The sequence below is a fragment of the Phasianus colchicus genome, chromosome 24, assembly GCF_987193195.1.
Source record: "Phasianus colchicus chromosome 24, bPhaCol1.hap1.1, whole genome shotgun sequence".
Taxonomy (NCBI): Eukaryota; Metazoa; Chordata; class Aves; order Galliformes; family Phasianidae; genus Phasianus; species Phasianus colchicus.
This window is the reverse complement of record NC_143459.1, coordinates 6,061,064-6,081,023: the sequence shown is the minus strand read 5'-3', so window position 1 is coordinate 6,081,023 and position 19,960 is coordinate 6,061,064. Positions and strand designations below refer to the sequence as shown.

Here is a 19,960-nt window from a genome sequence, read left to right as displayed (position 1 = left end):
GGGGATGAAGCCGTCCTGCACGCAGCCTCTGCTGTCGACAGGACGACGCGCTGCACGCAGACATTTTGGCTCTTATCTCTACCTCGAGGGCTGCGGCTCAGCACCGCCGCCTGTTCCCTCCGGGCGCTCTGAACAAACCCCGCTCCTCGCTGCCCCCCAGCCCCTCCCCGCACCCCGGCAGGGCAGCGTTTGGGCCGCGCTGCAGGATGCCGAGCAGAGGAGCTGCCGCCTTTGGGCTGCAGCGCTGGGGCAGCAGAGCGCAGCCCCGCGGCACGGAGCTCGGCAGCAGCCGCCGCGCCCCACCGGGCAGAGATGTCAGCACGTCGCTCCCGTCGCCATCAGGCTGTGGGATCTCGCACCACAAAGAGCTCGCCGGAATCCACAGCAGGGAATTCCTCCCGGGTTGCCCGCTGGGACGGGGCCCCGCAGCCCCCATCCAGCCCCGCGATCGCAGCACGGAGCCACGAGCCCTCAGAGGCAGCGTTGTGTGCCGAGGAAATCCTTTGTGGCCACGGCTCTGCATCTGCTGCGAGTCAATTAGCGAGAGCAGGGCAATTAATGCAGCAGCTGCTGAGCTCCATAAGCAACTGCTGCCCTCCCCGTGCGGGACAAGAAGGACTCGAGCTCCCCCGTGAAGGGATGACCATTTATTCCTTTCAAATGTTACAATAGAACCCATACAGCCTTTTTTTTTTTTTTTTTTTTTTCTCTTCCTTCAGAAGTTAGAAAATCGCAAATCGTGTGTTTTGGCCATTAAAAAAATTATTTACAGAGGAAACAGCATCGCTTCACATTATACAGCGGGCAGCGCCCTCCCTCCACCCGGCCCAGCAGTTCCCCCATGGAAGCAGAATTAAACACAGCGGACTTACAAAGCATTACGGTTTTTAAGCCAAAAGTAAAGACTTCATAAAAAAAAACCAAAAAAAAAACAAACAAAAAAACCCAACCAACCTAAGCAGATTAGCTCTTAAACCATTCGGTTTCTATCAAAAGCGCAAAATACTTTAAACGAAGGCAGAACCGGGGATGTAAACGGAGAGAAAGGATCCGAGCAGTCCGCGGTGTGGGGCTCCGGGCTCCTACAGACTGTAAATTCCAGTTCTGGCCACGGGCGGTGGATGTGGGCTGCAGCTGTCGGGGCTCCGCAGCTCCGAGCGGTGCCGGGGGGTGGGGAGGAGGTCCTGGCGTGGGGGTGGGCTCAGGGAGCGCCGTCAGTTCTGCGTCGGCTGGGCGGTGCGGGAACGGCGGAGTCCGTGCGCGGGGTCACAGGGCCGAAGGGACAAGAAGTCTTAGGGCAGCGCGGGGCTCTACTCCTCCTTCTGCTCCGCCGCCGCCGCGGGCTCAGCCGCCGTGGGCTCGGGGGGCTGCTGGGCGGCGGCCGCGTCCCCCCGGTTCTCCGCGGGCGGCTTCTCCTCCTCCGCGCCGTGCCCTCCGTCGGGCCCTTTGGGCTCAGCCCCGCTCTGCCCCTCGCCGCTCCGCTCCTCCTGGGGGGCGGCTCCGCCCGCGGGGTCCTCCTCGGCTTTGGGCTCCGCTTTGCTCTGCTCCTCCGTGGGTGAGGACGCGGCGGAATCCCCGTCGTCTTTCTTGTTCTTCCGAAAGGAGATCCCGCTCAGCTTGAAGGATTTCTTGAAGGAGAACTTCTTCTTCTTTTTGGGGGTGTCTTTGGGGGCCGCGGCGCCCTCGGGCTTCGCCTCCCCGCCGTCCGCGGGCGGTGCCGGCTCGATGGTGTCCTCACCGCCCGCCCCGCCCGTGCCGTCCTCCCGGGGGGCTTCGGCGGAGCCGGCGCCGTTGAGGGGCGTTGGGTCGCCCCCCGCTTTGGGCGTCATGTCCCCGTTGAGCCGCACGTGGCCGTTCTCCTGCGGGAGCAGCGCGGCGTTAGGCTCGGCCGCGACCCCCAGCCCGCACCCCTCAGCCGCGGGGCCGCCGAACCGATGCGCGGGGGGAGGGGGGTCCCACCGGGAGGGGGTCCCCGCGCTGCCACCGGGCGGCGCCCGCGCTCCGTCCCCGCTCATTCCCACCCCGGGGCGCGGCCGCGGACGGAGCCCCGCGCGGTACCGGGGCGCGGCTCGGAGGCGGCGGGCGGTGCCGCATCGCTCGGCGCCCCTCGGCGCCCCTCGGGCTCACAGCTTCCCCCTCCTCTCCTCTCCTCTCCATCCTTTCTTCCTTTTCCCCCTCCCCCCCCGCCGCCGCCGCCTTTGTCCGCCCGCTCCCACGGGGCCCCCGCCGCTCCCTACCTGCCCGTTGGCTTTGGAGGGCTCGGTGACGGCTGCGTGGCCCCCCGGCGGGTCGCTGCCCTCCGCCTTGGCCGCCTTAGAGCCCTGGCTGCCCATGGTGCGGCGCGGACCCCCCCCACCCCCCGCCGCGGCGGTGCGAGCGGCGCCGAGAGGCAGTGGGCAGAGCCCCCCGCCGCCGCCGTAATAAGGAGCGGGGAGGGGGCGGGACGCTGCGCCGAGACCGCCCCGGGGGCGGGGGACAGGGCTGAGCCACCGCCCCGGTGGGGTCGGAGGTGTTGGACGGCGGCAAGTCGCCCCCGACGGGGGGGTGGGAGAGGGGGCGGGCGGTGGGGAAGGGGAGCGGGGGGTGAGTCTTGGGGGGTCCCCTCTTGTCACAGCTCCGTCGCCCCCCAGGACGGCCCCATCACCCTCTTGTCGCGGCCCCACCGCCCCCCCCCCCCCGGCCCCATCTGCCCCTCTGGAAGTTCCCTCAGGGACGGTACCAGAAGTTACACCTCAGCTCCCCCTATACGACCCGGTGGTTTTATTTTCCTTTGCTTTCTTTCTCTTTTCTCATTTCCCGGAAAGGGGCAGTTTAGGAGAAGAGTGACTGAAGTGATGTCCACGCTGAGGGTCAGTGCTCTGCAGTGCACCGTGGCCACATTTCCAGCACCAGAGCAGAACTGGGCTGGCACAGACTGGGGCCCTGCGGTGCTTTGGGCAGCGCAGCCCGGGCGTTTGGTTCGCTTGGCACGCAGGTTTCATGGTTCTGACAGAAGGTCCCCAAAGTGTGCTGGCTGGGACCACAGCTGGGTGCTGAACCAAAGCTGCACCAGAGCCCCCAGAGACTGGGAGAGCCCCTGGCACCAAGATGCAGGAAACAGACCCAGCACCCAACCCCAGCTCCCAGTCCCAACCCCAGCACCCAATCACAGTCCCGAGACCCCAGCCCCCAAACTCAGCCCCCAACCCCAGCACCCAGCACCCGGTTCCAGCCCCCAGCCCCAGCTGCACCCCGCAGCATCAAGGCCACCATCTCCAGGGGGTGGAAAAAAAAACAATGTGCCGCTGTGTGCCTCCACCAACAAGGTCATGTTTTGTCTCCCGCCTCCCTCCTCCCCCCGGCGCACATCATCTCTGTGCGAATTTTCTCTGTTCATTAAAACAGGCAGCATCTTCCTGATTGACTTTTGGGTGCCAGTTGATGAAGCCTTCGGCCGGTCGCCGGGCAGCTGCTGCTGCTGGAGCCATCTGGGGGCTGCAGGGAACACAGGAACGGGGTGCAAAGGGGCTGCAGAGCGTTTCAATTCTTCAGTTTTGAGCCCAGCGAGGCTGCTCTCTTTGGCCCAGTTGAGCCCATTGAATCAGAGCCTGAACACACTGAGCCCCATGCGTTTGTTCTCGAGCTCCAGCTCAGTGCCCATCAGGGAGCAGAGCCCCCAGACGGAGCACCCCGGTCCTGACCTGTCTGCTCCCAGTGTGGAGACACTGAGCTCAGAGCTGGGCTGGAGGAGCAGTGGGGCCGTTCTGGGGGTTACCGGGATGGGGTCCCAGGGTTGGGGCTGCTGACCATCTCTGCTGTGTTTTGGTGGAGGGGAGAAAATGCTTCTCAGCACAGCTGCCCTGCCATCAGAGCGCAGAGATGAAGGGACAGGAGGTGATGCTCAGTGTGACTGCAGGTCGTGGTGCAGCCCCCCTTCAGCACCAGAAGAAAGGCAGAAAATCCCACCTGTGCTTTCCTGGTGGCTTTCATCTCAGCAGCACACGTTGCTCTCAGCCCCATCTTTCCTTGAAATCCTCTTCCTCCTGCAAAGCCGTGGCACAAACTGAGCCCGAGGGCCCTGTGCCACCTCCCAGGCTTCGGGAAGCAGTGGGGATTTGCAGATTAAGGGGCAGTTTGCTCCCCAGCAGATGGACAGGCAGCCAAATCTGTCTGCTCCTGCCCAGAGGGCCTCGGGGAGGAGAGATCTTCACTGATGTTATTTTCTACTTTCCAGACCTACTTAAACCTCTTGCTGCTTATTAATTTACTAGGTGCTAAGCACTGACAGCCCGCAGGACACAGCTGTGCTGGAATGGGGCAGGAGGGGGCACCCCCACCCCACTGAGTGCCCCCACCCCACTCACCCCAACACCAACTGTCATGGACTGATGGATCAGGGAGCACTCGCTCACCCTGCAGCCCTTAGTGGGGCCCCTCCAACAGGGACAGCCAATGGTGCTGGGAATCAAGCGGAGGGATTTCCATATTGATTTATAAATAGTGAAGGAATTAGCTAATTAGAGCTCTTCTGGGGAGAGAATTCCAGCAGGGAGAGCGCAGAGGGACGGGGATGGCTGCTGTCAGTGCTGTGCCTCCCATGGCTGGAATCAGTCCATGGGGTGGGCTGTGGGCTGCTGCACTGGTGTCACCACGTGTCACCATGTCTGTGTGCTCCCCAGCTCCGACTGCCCGGCCCATGGGGCTGTGCCCACGGGGCTGTATCCAGATATGGGAGAAAAAGCTGCCTGGTGTGGTACCAGGGGACTGCAGGGGGAGGGGGTCAGCATGGACAGGAGGGGGAGGTGGTGGTGAGGGCTTTTCTGTCCCCCCTGTGAGCAGACATCTGCCACCTCCAAACCTGTGACCCACTGCTGGGTCACTGCCGAGCCCCTCCTGCTGCCTGCAGGGAATAGGGGTCCTGAGCCCCAGCGGGGGTCTGCTCAGGGCCTTCCATTACTCTCATCCCACCCTGGGTTACCCCATCCCCTTGTTCTGTGCTGGGCACTGCCGTGGGGACGGGTCCCTGCTGCTCTCCCAGAGCCGGTTCCGAATCCGTCCTGCCCTGGGAAATGCTCCAGCTTGGGAGGCTGCAGCGAGGTGCTGACTTCCCATAGAAACACATAAAAGGGCCCGTTCTTGTATTTGCCAGAGGCCCGTCATTTTTGGTTGTGAAGATCCCATGGCAACCAGTGCCTTGTGTAACTGCGTCTTCTATTTCTGGGGCTGCTTTTCACTTTGCTGACATCCTCCTCGCATCCCCCCGTCCTGCCCATGCCCCATTTCCCACACCCCATTTCCCACACCCCATTTCCTGGGATCGCAGCTCTGGACGGGCAGCACAGCTGCACCCATCGCAGTGCACATCCCCAGAGCCACCCCTCTCACGTCCCAACCATTCAGGGCAGATTAAGGGCTGACTGACCCTGAGCCACGTGTGCCCATTTTGGCCGTGCAATGAGCACAGGGTGCTGCCAGCTTTGTGTGGAGGGGGATGGCTGAGTCCTGCTGGAGGCCAGCAGAGTGCAGGGCCTGAGCTGAGAGCGTGCTTCGGAGCTCCGTCCTCACTGGAAGGGAAGTTTATAATGGAAACAAAAGCATCTCTCTGTCCAAGCGCAGCTTTTCCCATCCCGTTTCCTCCGGAGGTGCCCGCAGCCAGCAGTGTGGTGAGGAAGCTGGAGGTGGTGCTGGGTCCAACCCCACCACGGGGACCAGAGTGGGGTTGTGCTGCAGTCCCCAGCTGGGCTCGGCTCCCCATTTTTCTCCACCTGTGCCCAGAGGGATCAGAGTGGGGTCGTGATGCCCACAGTGCCACATCCCTATGGATCCCCATGGGGTCCTGCATGCAACTGGCAAGGACTGAGCACGGGCCCTGTGCATCCCATACAAACGCAGCCCCCTCTCCCATCCGGCCACCACCAGTGCAGACCCCAAGGCCAACCCTCGGTCCCGGCAGATGGCTGCTGCACCCCGAGATGGACGGCGGTGACCGGGCCGGGGACAGGAAAGCAGCGCTGGGATGCTGCAGTCCCTGCCCCCAGCGCTGGCGATGTATGGGCCCCTTTCTCCCGGGCAGTCAATGTGTCTTTTTGTTGCGCTGCTGGGTTTTGATGCCTGCGAGCAGGGACAGACAATACGTCGCATTGTTCCCTTTCAGCAACATCTGACGGCCGGGCAGAGAGAGGCCAGGGAGGCGTGGGGGAAGGGCTGCGGGGCTGCGGGGCTGCGGGGCTGCGGGGCTGCGAGATGTGGGGCTGCGGGGCTGCTTGCAGCGAGGGACGGGCAGCTGCAGCGCTGTGATGTGGCTGTCGGTGCATTTCTTGGTGCAGCCCTGGGTGCAATTCCCGGCGCAGCAGCACTGGGGGGGCCGGGAGCTCGATCCTCTGGGCAGCTGCGGGAGGAGCGCGGTGGGAAAACACACGGGCAGCCGGGATCGTCCGCAACTTTCCATCAGAAATCCCCTCCTTCCCCGATCTCCCGCCGTCCCCTCCTGGATTGCTTCATTGCCAGGAGCAGAATTCCCCTCCGCCACAGAGCAGAACCGATAGCGTTCCCGGAGCCACGGGTCGGGCCCTGCCTGTGGGCCCGCGAGTCCGGAGACCCCGGTGTGGGGCGGGGGGGGGAGACGGGGTGCTCGGAGCCCATCGGGGCGCTCGATCTGCCGGCGCCCCCCGCGCCCCCCGCCCACCGCCACGGCTCCGAACAAAGATGCGGGGATGGGGCCAGCGGCCGCCGGTCGGGGTCGGGTGTCGGGTGGGGGCCGCGGCGGTGCCGGGGGCTGCGGGGTCCTCCCCGCCCCCACCCGCGCGCTGCACCGCAGATGCATTTCGCCCAGACTTGCATGGCCGTAACCATGGCAACCGCTGCTCGGCGGCGGCGGCATCCCAACGGGGATGGGGGCGGAGGGCTGAGCGGGGACGGGGGGGAGGAGAACGGGGACGGGGTTGTGGCACTGTGACGGGTCTGCTGCTGCTGCAGGGCGGGCGTCCCGCTGGGGTGCAGCGCTGGGACAGGAGCAGGGGACACAGAGATCGTACAGCGTAGTGTGGGTTCACCCCGTGATCGGGTTCACCCCATCCCAGCGGTGCTGCTGCCATTCATCCCGCTGCAAACCCCGTGTGTCCGTGTGTCCGTCCGTGGCACGGCTGTGCGCAGTGCTGCCGTGCAGGTGTGCGCTCCATCGGAGCAGCAGCGCGGTGGGGAGCGGCCCCATTCCCCCCTTTATCAGCCCGGGCTGTTTGCAGTCTCGCAGCCGTCCCATCCCGCCTTTGTCCCCACGTTAACCTTTAACCACGCAGCCCTCCTGCAGCCGCACCCGCAGCCCCGCACGCCGCGATCCCACAGCTCAGCGCTGCACACGGGCAGCGCCATCAGGGCGCGCAGCGCGGCGGGGGTGGGGTGGGTCTGCCCGCATCCCTCCGCTTTCAGCTGCAACCGATTCCCGGAGCTGCCGAGGTCGGAGGGGACGCTGAGCTCCGGGAGCTGCGGTGATGCTGCAGGGTTTGGCCCCTCGCGCTGCTCCACACCCTGCGCAGCTCCGCTGCTCCCACGGCTTTGGCAGCAGAGCGGCTCAGCTGGAGAAAAGCCTCCAGTGCTGGAGTGACCCACTAACCTCTTCTCCTGAAAAATGCATGAAATGCAGCCCGCTGCCTCCAGGGACACGCGCACACGCTCACGTGCACGGGGGCATCGCAGCGTCGCAGCGCTGTGTGCGCACTGGGAGGCTGAGCACCGCCCGGCCCCAATCTGGATTTGGGGTACCTGTGGGTGTCTGCTCACCTCCCTTCGCTGCTGCCAGGCACCCTGAGCAGCCCCGCTCTGCAGAGGGCCCGGCAGGATGGCTGCAGTGCTGGGGGTGGCTCAGCTGCGATAACCCAAATCCCGCACTGCCATCCCCAGCAGTGGTGCCCAGAGCAGAGCTGTGCCGGATCCCACAGCAGAGCAGTGAGCCCACCGCCCAGCCACCACTGCGGCCCTGACCTCATTTCTTCTCCTCTGCATTAATACAGCACGGCCAGATGGCTGCGAGCCCCGGTGTGTGGGAGCTGGGGGCTGCGGGGTGGGGGACAGCTCAGGGTGCCTGCGGTCCCACTGCTGCAGGTGCTGTGAGGTCAGCGGATTCCTGCTTCGTTTGGCCGATTTAAATCTGGTGCATTTGCACAGCTGAAGTGGTGGTGCATTAAAGGCGTGGGGTGTTGGGCAGCACCTACACAGCACTGCACTGTGTCCTGCTCTGCTCCTACTGTAGGTGCAGCCCTGCAGCAGAACACGGAGATCAGCTCATCTCCAACAGCACGGCGGGGACCGCTGCAGGGCTGGGGCTGCTCCCACCTATGGTGTCACTCCATTTTCTTGTAAAATGAAACAAATCTGTGGGCATTGCCCCCTCCGGAGCACCCAGACAGCAGTGGCTGTGCCCCACAGAGCTGTGCCTGCCAGCGTGTGCAGCTCCCATGTGTTGGAGGGGTTTGGGAAGGGCTGAAAGCTGAGCAGGACGAGGAGCCGAAGCCCCGGCCGTGTGCTCCTGGTGTGGCTGCAGGGCGAAGGGCAGCAGCACGGGGCGGTGCTCATGGCTCTGTGCTGGGCTGCAGCTGTGGGTGGGGGCCGTGGGAATGCAGCTGAGGTGCAGAGTGGGGGTGGTGGAGGGGGGTCTGCAGCCAGATCCCGCGGCGCCGGGAGGGCTGGAGAGGATCTCTTTGGGTGCGGGATGGGGAGAGGAAGCAGCAGTGGGGCCAGAGCACTTCTGAGTCCTTTTGGAAATCCCTGTGGCTTCCTGTGTGGTGCAGCTCATGGTTGCAGGGCAGTAAAGTGGAGGAAGAGCGTGAATCATCCGCAGGAAACCTCATGGCTGCATTCCAGCGTGGCTGCCCCACACCGTGCCCCTGTCCTGCTCACCCCTCCCACGTCATCCCCCCCCCCAGGGTTCACAGCATTGCTGTGAGCTCAGCTTCCTGCAGCTGTGTGTGCACGGGGGCATGGCTGCATCTTGTGCTTGGCTGCATGAGTGCACGTGTGTGTGGGTGCACAGGTGGGTGAGAAAAGGATGTCTGCATTTCCAGCACAGCCTCTCCCCAGCGCTGGGCACACAGAGCCCCGGGGCAGCACTGCAGCCTTTTCCTTAGCCCGATTCCTGGTTTTGTTTTGCAGCAGCCCGGTGCTCCGGTGCCAGCCAGGTGGCAGAGGAATCAGTCTCTCGACTCCTTCAGCTAATTAACATAAATTGACACTGACTAATTAACCATCCCAGCTCATTAGAGCCTGCAGTGCTGCGGTGCTGGGAGCAGCCGAGCCCTCACTACCCCGGGGGTGAGTGGAAGCTGCACGGCTGTGCTCTGCCCTGCATTGAGCACCCCTCCCCTTGGAGCACTGCGGCCCCATCCTGCAGCCCTCACTGGGGCGGCAGTAACGAGCCCTGATCCCTTTATTCCTGGCTGGAAGCAGCCTGGTGCTGTCACCTGGGGATGGGTGCACAGGTGGGGTTGGGCCTTGGATTGGTGTAAGGGTGACCGGGTTACGGGCTGTGGGCTGATGGACCATTGCACCCCTCCTGGGAGCGCAGCGCTGCAACCCCTGGGGAGGGCTGAGCCTGCGATGGGAGGTGACACCGCCAGCGTCACCTGCACTGCGATGGGCGGCCCCGGTGAGCAAAGCCTGCGTCAGCACGCTGCGATACAGAGCTGTGCCCTGGGATGGGGCTGCAGGCAGCGCCCCGAGCAGAGCCGGTGCAGGGCGGCTCTGTGCTGCACTGACACCCACGCGGCTCCGCAGGGAAGGAAAAGGAAGTTCTGCGCTTCCCTCCTTGCTCGGGGTTTTGGCTGCCCGGGAAGTGGGGCCCCGGGCAGGTCCCATCCTGCGCCGCGATGCAGTGCCACGGCCCCCCCGGCCACCCCCACACGGCGCTTCCCGGCGGCTGAATCACAGCGCTGGTTTGTGGGAACGGCCCTGTGGGGCGGCGGTGCCACCCCAGCGCTGTGCGGCACGTGGGGCTGTCGGGATCGGGGATGGATGGGGCTGTGCTGCTGCCCCCCGCCCCGCTCGCTGCTCCCCTCCCATCAGCGTCAGTCCCCGCTCGGTGGATTAACAACTGGGTCAGCAGGAGATCCCCCAAAGTGATTGCAATCAGGAGCTGCTGCCGTCCGGGCGCACGCCTGGGGGGGCCGCGCTGCGGTCGATGTCTTTATCGCTGATCTGGAAGGAAGCAGGGAATGCTGCTGGTGAAACGTGGGGACCCGGCGCTGCCCAGCTGAGCTGTGTGCTCCTGTGGTGGACGAGCCGTGCTCCGGGTGGGGACCGACCACCCATCCGTCCATCTGTCCATCCATCCATCTGTCCATCCAACCACCTCTCCATCCATGTCTCCATCTATCTGCCCACTCATCCCTCAACCCATCTATCCATCCATGGAAGGACCTGGGGACACCACCATGGGGCTGCTGGTGGTGCGGGTGCCACGTGTCCACAGCCAGGGCTCCAGACAGAGGATGGAGGGCAGCAGCACATTGGGGACAGCCAGCAATGGGGAACGTGGCTGCTGGGACCAGAGAAGGACAAACAGAACGTGCCCAGGAGTGGGGTGGAATCTGGGGGCAGAAGGAGCTGCCACACACCTGGCTGTGGGCTCAGCAGCGGCGCAGAGGATGGAGCTGTTAAATATTTATAGGTGGTTGGGTAAAATGGCAGTGTAACGGGGCGGGGGGGCACGTCGCTGCTCTCCCTGTGGCCCATCTGGCCCTGCAGAGCTGCAAATCACCATCTGCTCCCAGGGCGGCCCTGAGCCCTGCCCAGCCCTGAGCCCTGCCCAGCCCCATCCCACCACGCATTGCAGAGGTGGTGGCAGTGCTCCCTCACAGCCTGGCTGTGCCCATCCCGCTGCTGAGCCCCCTGCTCACCCATCATCAGCCCCTGCTTGGGGCTCGGGGTGCACAGCATCCATCCCCACTCCTCCCCACGCTCACCGCTCCCCAGCACGAACTTGTTCAGATCTGAAAATGAGGCCGTATGTGTGTGTGTGAATAATTGCTAACGGGGACCCACACGCTAATTCAGGGCTGCCAATTAAGGCAGGTCCCGCTGGCTCAGGACGGCACCTCGTGGGCTGTGTCCTGCCCTGCTTTTGGCCGGGTGAGCCCTGGGCAAGGTCGGCTGTGAGGGCAGCAGTGGATGGCACAGCTCAGCTGCCTGGCACAGCCCGGCTCAGCACTGCTGGCACTGGGTGCCCAGACCCTCGCAGCCCCCACACCTTGGGTCTGCACATCACGGCCCTGCTGCAGCACTGCTGGGCACTGATGTCATCTCTGTGTTAGAGCCACTCCTGCGGCTGCTGCCAGGAAGCCGTGAGCCAGAAGGGGACAAAAGGGGCCTGGGGTTGGGACTGGGATGGCAGTGATTCCCCCGTGGGGGGTGGGCTCTGTGGGAACGTGGCCGTGGTGAGGGGGGATTCCAGCAGGCAGCCAACGCTCCGTCACTGCACGTGTGCCACATCCCGGTCTGTAGGAAGGGCAGCTCCGTGACCCCATAACGGCTGCTGTCCTCGAGGCCAAACCAGCACTGGAGTCCTGTGGGCCGACCCAGGACAGCTCTCCGATGCCCGCGGTCTCCCCGGTTCCCGAGCTCGTTAGGCACAGGTGCGGGATTGGCGCTAATTGCCCGCGCCTGGGCGTCCACGAGAGGCCGCTCTCCGAGGGATCCTCGTTACCTGCAGCAAACCTGCGCCGGGCAGCCGGCCCTAATCCCGGGATTAGGGGGTGGCAGATGGAGCCCCGACCCCCGGGTCACCGGGACAGAGGGGACAAAGTCCCCACCCCGGGCGGGCAGCGGGAGGAGCGCTGCGCTGCTCCCAGGGGAATTCCCACCCGGGATCTCCCCGGGGACATCGCGGGGAAAACCCCGCCGCTCGCAGCGCCCCGTGATTCAGAGGAAAGGAGAAGCGCTCCCCACGCCCGGCCCTTCCCCGCTGCGGGGACAGCGCTGGGAACGCGCCCAGCCCCGCGGCTCCCGCACGGACCACGCGCTCGGGGCGCAGCGTCACCGCCCGGCGGACGTCGCGTTGCTGAACCCGCGCTGCTCGGGAGCCCGAATCCCGGCTTTGGAGGATGCGGCTCCGCTCGGGCCGAGCGGAGGGCGGCGGGCGGCCGTCCCCATCCCCCACCCGTCGGGCGGCTCCGGGGGTCGCGGCCGGACGAGGGCATAAAGGGGGGGGGTCCGGGCGGAGCCGTGCGCCGTGGGGGGGGAGGTGGACGCGTCCTGCACGGCGAGAGCCCCACGGCTGCGTGCTAACCCCAGGGCAGCGCTCAATGGGAGGAAGGAAATCCTCATCCTCGGGAAAGGCCGAGCGCGGCCGCTTCCGCGCCGTGGGGAGGGGGCCGCGGACACGGAGAGCCGCCCCGGGCCGGGCTCAGCCCCGCACCCTCCTTCCCCCGCTCCTCCTCCTCCTCCCCCCGCCGCCCTTCGCTCCGCAGCCGCCCGGTGCCGCCCTTCGTCCCGCAGCTCCGCTCTCCTGCCGCCCCCTGGCGGCGGCTCCCGGCACGAAGCGGCGGTGCGGCGCGGCGCAACGGCTGGGGGTTCGTCCCGGGGAGCCGAGGGGTCTGCAGTGCCGCCCGGACGGAGCCCCGGGACACGGAAACACCGCCGAGAGCCGCGAGCAGCACGGGGCTGTTCCCAAAGCGGCGCATCCAACCCAAATCCGGCAGCTCAGAACTGCCTCAATAACGCGGCCGACCCCCGCAGGGTGTTAAAGGAATTCCTTCAGGCTGCCAGGAAAACAGAGCAACGCGCGTCCCATCCGAAAGGCACTGAGATGGGAGAAGGGAAACGTGCTGCATCTGATCCCCCTCCCCACTCGGTGCAGCTGCAGCCCTGCGAGGAGCAGCATCTCCACATCCCAAAACAAAGTGCTGTTAATAAAGGGCAGGAGGAGGTCCTCCCGTGGGACTTTATGAAACAAACACACCGACAGCTGTTGGGAGTAAAAAAATATGTTTTTTCCTTTTAATTACATCAGTTATCAAAGAAAAAAAAAAAAAAAAGCAGTGGTAACAAAAATACAAAGCTCTGAGGGTTCCTTGTTTTGTTTGTTCTGTAATAAGTTGAGCATCAGTGCAATTGTTTTAATTTAACTTCTGCTCTGAGTCTCTGCTGGCAGAGTACGAGTAGGCTTTGCCCAGCACCAGACGGTCACGCAGCAGCTTGAAGAAGGCGTAGTAATTGCTGAAGAGGATCAGAGCCAACGAGATGGTCTGGTGCCACTTTTCTGAAGAAATCAGTGAGTAAAGCTGGTAGAAGATGACAGCTCCTTCCAGCAGGATCAGGATGTTGAGGATTCTCAGTGGTTTGCTGAAAAAGAACTGCAGGAGAGGCTGCAGTGAGGCACGGAGCGATGGCAGACCCTCCCAGGGCTGTTTTTTGGACAGGCAGTGAGGCAGAGCCCTGAGTGCTGCCCCGCCGGGACACACAGCCCTCGCTCAGGCCCAGTTCTGGACAGAGGCTGGGATGGGGCACAGCCTCCTTCCTGGCAGCACCGAAGGCAGAGTGGGCACTGTGTGTCCCGGCACCCCGGCGCACCCACAGCAGCTCTCCTCTCACAGAGCTCAGCAGGGCTGAGGACAGAGGGGCTGCCCTGCCATCCTGCCTGCTGCCACAGCTCAGCTCCCACAAGGAAATGTGATCTTACGTGGAAGCGGAAGTGTGAGACGTCCGACGGCACGGCCACGTTGTAGTGACCCACAGCTTTGTACACATTCTTGCTGTGTTTCACCAACACTCCCTGAGGCCACATGCACTCCTCCGTCCACCTGCAGAAGACAAGCAGAGGGCTGTAATATCCGCTGGCAGAGAAGGACGCAGGCTGAGGGGGATCTGCTGCCTTCCCACTTCAGCTAGGGGAACATTTGAGCTTTGTGCTGAAGTGAGCTGTGGGCATTTGTGAGGGCAGAGCTCGGCTTGCCATGGCAGGCAATGAACAGCAGTGACCAACTGCAGCCACCTGTGGGCAGAAGCAGCAAACACCTTGCCCAAATCACATCTGCTTGCTGTGCTCGGGAGTGGGCAGCACAGACAGCAGTGTGTCAGCCAACAACCCCGCTCTCATTTTTCTCTTATTTCTTTTTGAGCAAAAAGAAGATAAAGAGACAAAACTGGAATGCTCAGCTCCCTACCCAGCCTCCAGATGGGGAAGGAAAAAAGAGAAAGCTCCAGCCCTCGGCCCAGGAGAGCTCCTTACTGGTGCTGCAGCACGTTGGAGCAGAGGGCCGGATCCACCTTCTGCCAGCAGCCCAGGTGTGCTGCAGCTTTGTGCAGCAGGTCACAGTAGCGCGCAGGTAAGAGGTACTGCATGAGAATCACAGATGTGCTGATGGAAACCAGCAGGAAGAGCTCACAGGACCAGCGTTTGTCGTAGTACTGAGTGTTCTGTGGGGGGACGAGAAGGATGTGTGACGCTGTGTTTGGACAGGCTCACCCAACGCAGCCATCAAAACACAAAGTGCTCCAGCAGATAAAACAAGGGCTTCTCACACTGCTATGAATTCTGCTTCTAAAAGAGGCACCCACATAGCGTGGCTGCTGTGCAGCTCCAGCACACACCATGCTACAATCACCAAAAATGAGTGATGTGCACACAGAACAGCCCGCTAACCTTCCCACGTCCCAGCTAAGCAAAACCACACATCCTCCCTAACCCAGCATCCCCCCCAGCCAGCCCCATGCTGGGAGGGGTGGGGCGATGCCCCAGCTCACCTTCACAAACCAGACTGGCACGAAGGCCACATAGTAGGCACTGAGCATGGAGCTCACCAGCACCTCCTTCATCCGCCAGTTAAAGTCCATTTTCAGGTATTCCACCTCATTTCGGATGAGATCTGGGGAGAGGCAGCAGGCGTGAGTGGGCATCGCCTCCATGCCGTACATCTGCCGAGTGTGCTGCTTCCAGGTCTCCTTCAGGACTGTCAAGTAGTCTCTGCCCCTGAAGTTCACCTCGCCGGTGTCTCTGGGGCCGATGTTGGCCACCTGGGAGAAGAGGTTTGTCTTCCGGAAGTCACAGTTCAGCTGGAGGAAGGGAATGTACATGCCAAACCTGCAGCAGCAGAGCGCAGAAGGGCCGTTAATTCCTGCCAGCACCGCAGGCAAAACCTGAGTGCTGCACACACACCATCAGCACGAGCACTGCAGCCCATCCCAAATCACACCGAGTGCCCACATAAACTCCAGATAAGAGCTTCACCAATACAACCTCAATCACGGTACAACCCAGGGCAGCCTTACCCACACTAACACCAAATCTCACATCTTTATGAAATCTTTCCTCTTGCATCTACCAGAAGGAAGGGAGCAATTCCACAAACTGAAAGGTAATGGCTTTCTTCTGCTGGTTAACACAAAGCAGGGAAGCTGCTTGATCCTCTCCACCTGGCAGAGGCACCTAAGGACTAAGGTAAACTGAAGGAGTGGGTTCTTGGAATGCCAGGAGGAAACCAGACAATCCTTCTCACGTGACACAAGCAATCTAAGAACTATAATTAACACTTGTATCAAACCTGAAATACAGCTCAGTGGGAAAGATAAGCCCTGGAACCAAGCAGAAATGTGACAAAGCAGGAGGAAAAAGGGCTCTTAAAAGTTCTGTTATCGTGTCATCAAGTGCTTATTTACACTCAAGCTTCACACCACCTGAGCAACACCCACTGCACTGAAGCAACATCAGAAACCACACACAAATGTCGAAGAGATTCTTACGGGTAACACAGGAACAGGAGATTGAGGAAGGAGTAGGTTCTGAAGAGGTGAATTATTGATCGACACAAACTCCAGCCTGTGCCAGTGAGAACAGCAAACCGAGTGACCACCAGGAACACAGAGCGCGGCAGGGAGACTTTGCCACTCTGGGAAGCCTGCAGGGAGAGCAGAAAGAACAGGGCAGAAGGAAGGCATCCAATCCTCCTCCAGAAGCACACGCAGGTGGGCAGCACTCAATCTGTAAAGTCGGTATCATATGCATGAAGGAAGAGTGAAAGGAAAGGCTTCGTGTGACTGCCACAGAAAGCCCTTATCTGCACCACCATCCTGCTCACCACAGAGCACCTCTGCAGTCAGCAGAAACCAAACTATGGCAGCTCCTCCTTGCAGAAAGCTGGAGTCAATAAGAGAACAAGGAAAGAGCCAGACCCGGTTCTTTGCAAGGAATCAAGCAGAAGCTGGGCTAGCTGAGCAGCTTCATTGAGAGAGTAATTCAGAAATGGTCACAGAATGGCAATGAGAGCCATGAGCAGTGATTTGAGATGCTCACTCCTGTTCTTCCAATTAGAAAACAGGCCCACGTTTCTGGCTTAGACATAGCCTGACATTCTTTGGAAAAGGGACACAGAGCTTCACATTTTGCCCACGAGGAAAGAATGGTTCTGAGATTTGCATCAGACTTTACCTCCTTCACAATAGCAACAATCAAGCGGCGTGCCAGGACGATCGTTGTCACTGTCAGCACGTTGAAGTCAATAAGATGAAAATTCTGCAGTGATAAGAAGAAAATGGTTTCACTTTCCACCAGGCAGCAGAAATCCAGATTAAACAGAGAAGCTCCCAAGGTACTCTTTTCTCTTTGGACTCTCTCTTCCAAGATCAGGAAGAGAATGCCAAGCAGACAGCCAGTGCCCAAAATTTGCCAGATGAAAGCCACGAGAGCAAAACCTCCCAGGCTGTGGAGTCACATGTAGTTTGCACAAAGCAGAGACAGAAAAAATCATGTCTCACAACCCCAAAGAGCCCGTAACCATCAGCAGACAGCAGCTGCCCGTGGTGCTTACCAAAGATGTGTGTGAAGGCGGGTGGGACGGGGGGTACCACCACACAGTTTTGTAGATGTTGATGTAGTGGACAAACAGAGCAACAAGATGACAGAAGAAGAGCTGAAGTTCAAACAGCACACTCCTCTCCACAGGCAGCTCTGGGATCTTACAGTGCCGGAGGGGAACGACTGCCTGAGTTGCCAGAGGTGGGCTGGAAAGCCCCGTACCTGAACCGCTCCTACGAGGCAAACAGAAGGCAGCAGTCACTCCATGAGACACACAGCACTGCTCTCCTGCATGCACAGCACACTGCAGGAGCAGGAGGGTCTCATGCTGACTGAGGAAGCTAAGCTGACTGGCAGAGTCAACAGCTACCACAAACTGGAGGTGTCAGCACCCCAAGAATTTCTAGAACCACTGCTACAGCACAGGGAGAGCAGGAATTTCCCCAGGGAAAGCAATATTTGGAACCAGGCCAGCCTACAGCATCAGCTCATTCCATATTAAATCCCTTGTTGAGAGGTTGAAAAGCCATAGCTGTGCTGTGCAACGGGCAATCAGTAGCCATTTAATTAACTGCAAGTGTTTAGACCCTGAGTTGCTATTTACATTTCTGAGAGTGCTTGAACATGAAATACAGAGCAATTAAACATGAGCCCTTTCTCATTCTTCACCTTCTATTCCATTAACTGGGGAGGAAAAACAAGTTTAGTCAGAGGTGCATATTCCTGTGTGAGCATGCACACAATTCCAGACACCAACTCTTTCAATCAAAGGGAAGGGAACTAATATACACTAGATACATCTCTCCTGATTTGCAATCCCTAAATAACAACACTCAGAGGAATCTGGGTGTGGGTTTCAAAGGAACCACAGAGCACAAGGTGCCAATCTCCTACTGAAAACCCCAAAAAGAAATCCCAGTAGTGTCAGAGTGACTGCAGAAAGACTTCTGGCCCAGGGTTAACACAGGTGATCAGTCCATGCTGTTTGAGACAGAAGGCTAAGAGCACAAAACAAGTGTGTGAGGATAACTTCAGCAACCTGAGCTGTGTCTCCAAAAGCTCCGGATTCCCAACTTGACAAGATTGATTCAGCTCCTCAGGTCTGAGGAATCTGCCAATAACCTCTGCTGCCGTACCCAGAGCAAGTGCTCCAGTTCCAATTCCTCTTAAACTACAGACACAAAGCCTCTTCTACACTGAACAGCCACACAAAACCAAAGGCTGATTCTGCGAGAGCAGCAGCACTACATACATGGGTACTGAGAGCATAAGGCTGCACAGACTAATTACTTGGGGTGTGGCTTTGTACTTCATTACCTACTTAGTGATAAGGACCTTTGTGCATGCTCACAGTGGTGTAGGTACTCGGTGGATTGCTCCACTTTCGGCCTTGCAATAACTTGTTTGAATAACTGTATCCATGTGCATTCCTTGGCCTAAGGTCATAAGCAGGGAGTATGTTAAAACGGGTCTAACATGTGCTAAGCAGACAGTTCATGAGGTACCTCCTGCTTACGTATTTCTGTTGCCACAGAGCTTCTCTTTCCACCTCTCTACCTCAGAAGCAGAAAGGCAACAAACCAGTCAGGCTAGAACCTGAAAAAAAAACCCGAAATGCAGCCTACACAACATCTGAGCGAGCTGATCTCTACCCTAGAAACACCTCACCTGGCACAGGAGACACAACAACCAGAACTCCACAGTCAGGCGTTGGATGCACCATGATTTGTGCTCTTTCCCCCAGCTGGCCCCTGCATGCTTTTGAGCACTCCTGGAAGTCTACCGTGCTCTGACAAAGCACTTGGGCACATCAGAACCCACCTATTCCAAGTGGAACACGCAGCACAGACGCTGCTGCACACAGGAGTTAACAAATCCCCGAGCTGCAGGGCAGCCAGCTGTGTGTGAGACAGGAGGCACAGGCGGCCTCACAGCTGCCTCAGGTCGGGCCATACCTGGTGCGGGAGCGCACGCCTGTGACAGAGGAACTCGTGGAGTGGCTGGAGCCGCCAGCAGCCCCGGGCTCACAGAGAGGATTTCGGCAGTAGGACGTGCGGTTGGGGCCCCGCCTTCCCCCTGCCATAACAACAGAGGCTGCGGAGGGCTGTTCTTTGGGGGGGCTTCTTGGCTGCTCACTGCACCGTTACGCCTTCAGTCCTTAAAACTGCAAAGAGAAAGTTTATGAGCAAGGCTCACCCGCGGGGAAGCAGCTCCGCTCAGCCCTTCTCACCGCGGTAAGCTCAACTCATCTCCTGTGCTCTCCGTGGGCTACAGATGCGGCCCTGGATAGCTGACGCTGCTGGGGCTGCACGGAGCGCAGTGCTGAGGCTCAGTGTGAGCAGCAGGGAGCAGCTCCCGCACCCCAACCCAGCCGCATCCCACGGAGCGCAGCCCTGCCGCAGCGTTACCCGGCGCTCCCAGGGCTGCTGCACAACGTGCCCAAAGGATGCGGTGCATCGGGGGCACTTTCGTGCAGTTCTGCGTTTGCGTGGGACACCCGCAGCTCTTCAGAGCGGCGCTGCAAAAACACGGAAATCGTTTCCTCCTCCTTTAAGGTGGGAAAAGCAGCAGCCGAAGCGCGTCTGCGGCATCGCTGGGGCCGCGGCCGGCGGTGCGGAGCTGCACGACCCGCCCCGTGCGGCTCCAGATCGCGGGGTCTCAGCGGGGGCACCGCGCCCACCGCCCCGCGGCGGCAACGGGGGTCACTGAGGGCGCAGGGCCGGCGGGCCGCAGAGGCCCCGGGGACGCGGAGGCCGGGGGGCGGCGGGCGGCGCGGAGGGCGCGGATCGGCCCAGGCCCGGCGCGGAGCCGCCCCTCAGCGCGTGTGGGCGGGGCTAAAGCGCCTCGCGGCCCCGCCCGCCCTCGGCCCCCTCCACGCTCCCAGCTCGGCCGCCGCTCCCTCCCGGCCGCCCGTCCCGGTCCCCGCCGCTCCGCTCCGCCCCGCTCCGCCCCGTCCCGCTGCCCGCGCCCGCCCTCACCCATCTCCGGCCGCCGCTCAGCCCGTGCCGGGGCGCAATATGGCGGGCGGGGCCGCGACGGACGGCGGCCGTTAGCGGACAATCCTCCTCGAGACCGCGCCGCGCGCCCCGCCCCTCAGGCCCCGCCCCCTCCGCCCGGCCCCGCCCCCCGCCCCGCCCCGCCGTTCGTTCGGGAGCCGCGCGGGACGCGGAGCGGAGCTGCGGGACCCCGGCACTGAGGAGCCGC

General features: G+C 61.5%; 2 protein-coding genes across 3 annotated transcripts; both read right to left on the bottom strand.

The window, feature by feature from the left end:
* Nucleotides 1-519: 519 nt before the first annotated feature.
* On the bottom strand, nucleotides 520-2,403 carry MARCKSL1 (MARCKS like 1). The gene is made up of 2 exons (XM_031594798.2): nucleotides 2,238-2,403; nucleotides 520-1,859 (listed from the first exon to the last, which is right to left on the bottom strand). The coding sequence occupies exons 1-2, from the start codon at nucleotides 2,331-2,333 to the stop codon at nucleotides 1,311-1,313; spliced, it is 645 nt and encodes a 214-aa protein (XP_031450658.1). The 5' UTR covers nucleotides 2,334-2,403; the 3' UTR covers nucleotides 520-1,310.
* Nucleotides 2,404-12,969: 10,566 nt separating this feature from the next.
* On the bottom strand, nucleotides 12,970-19,836 carry TMEM39B (transmembrane protein 39B). Of its 2 annotated transcripts, none has more exons than XM_031594801.2 (9): nucleotides 19,735-19,836; nucleotides 18,712-18,920; nucleotides 16,770-16,989; nucleotides 16,391-16,474; nucleotides 15,706-15,860; nucleotides 14,710-15,046; nucleotides 14,195-14,382; nucleotides 13,646-13,766; nucleotides 12,970-13,319 (listed from the first exon to the last, which is right to left on the bottom strand). In XM_031594801.2, exons 2-9 carry the CDS (start codon nucleotides 18,837-18,839, stop codon nucleotides 13,083-13,085), a joined length of 1,470 nt encoding a protein of 489 aa, XP_031450661.2. In that variant the 5' UTR covers nucleotides 18,840-18,920; nucleotides 19,735-19,836; the 3' UTR covers nucleotides 12,970-13,082. The 2 variants fall into 2 exon arrangements, with proteins under 2 accessions (XP_031450661.2, XP_031450662.2); XM_031594802.2 differs by lacking the exon at nucleotides 19,735-19,836 and adding an exon at nucleotides 19,165-19,466.
* Nucleotides 19,837-19,960: the final 124 nt, after the last annotated feature.

Coding starts and splice junctions, on each gene's coding strand:
- TMEM39B (XM_031594801.2), bottom strand. CDS start 18,839: ATGGCAGGGGGAAGGCGGGGCCCCAACCGCACGTCCTACTGCCGAAAT. Junction 15,047..15,705: donor CTCCTGTTCCTGTGTTACCC/GTAAGAATCTCT, acceptor CTGCTGCTGCAG/GTTTGGCATGTACATTCCCT. Junction 14,383..14,709: donor TGCCAGTCTGGTTTGTGAAG/GTGAGCTGGGGC, acceptor GTCCCCCCACAG/AACACTCAGTACTACGACAA.
- MARCKSL1 (XM_031594798.2), bottom strand. CDS start 2,333: ATGGGCAGCCAGGGCTCTAAGGCGGCCAAGGCGGAGGGCAGCGACCCG. Junction 1,860..2,237: donor CCTCCAAAGCCAACGGGCAG/GTAGGGAGCGGC, acceptor CTGCTCCCGCAG/GAGAACGGCCACGTGCGGCT.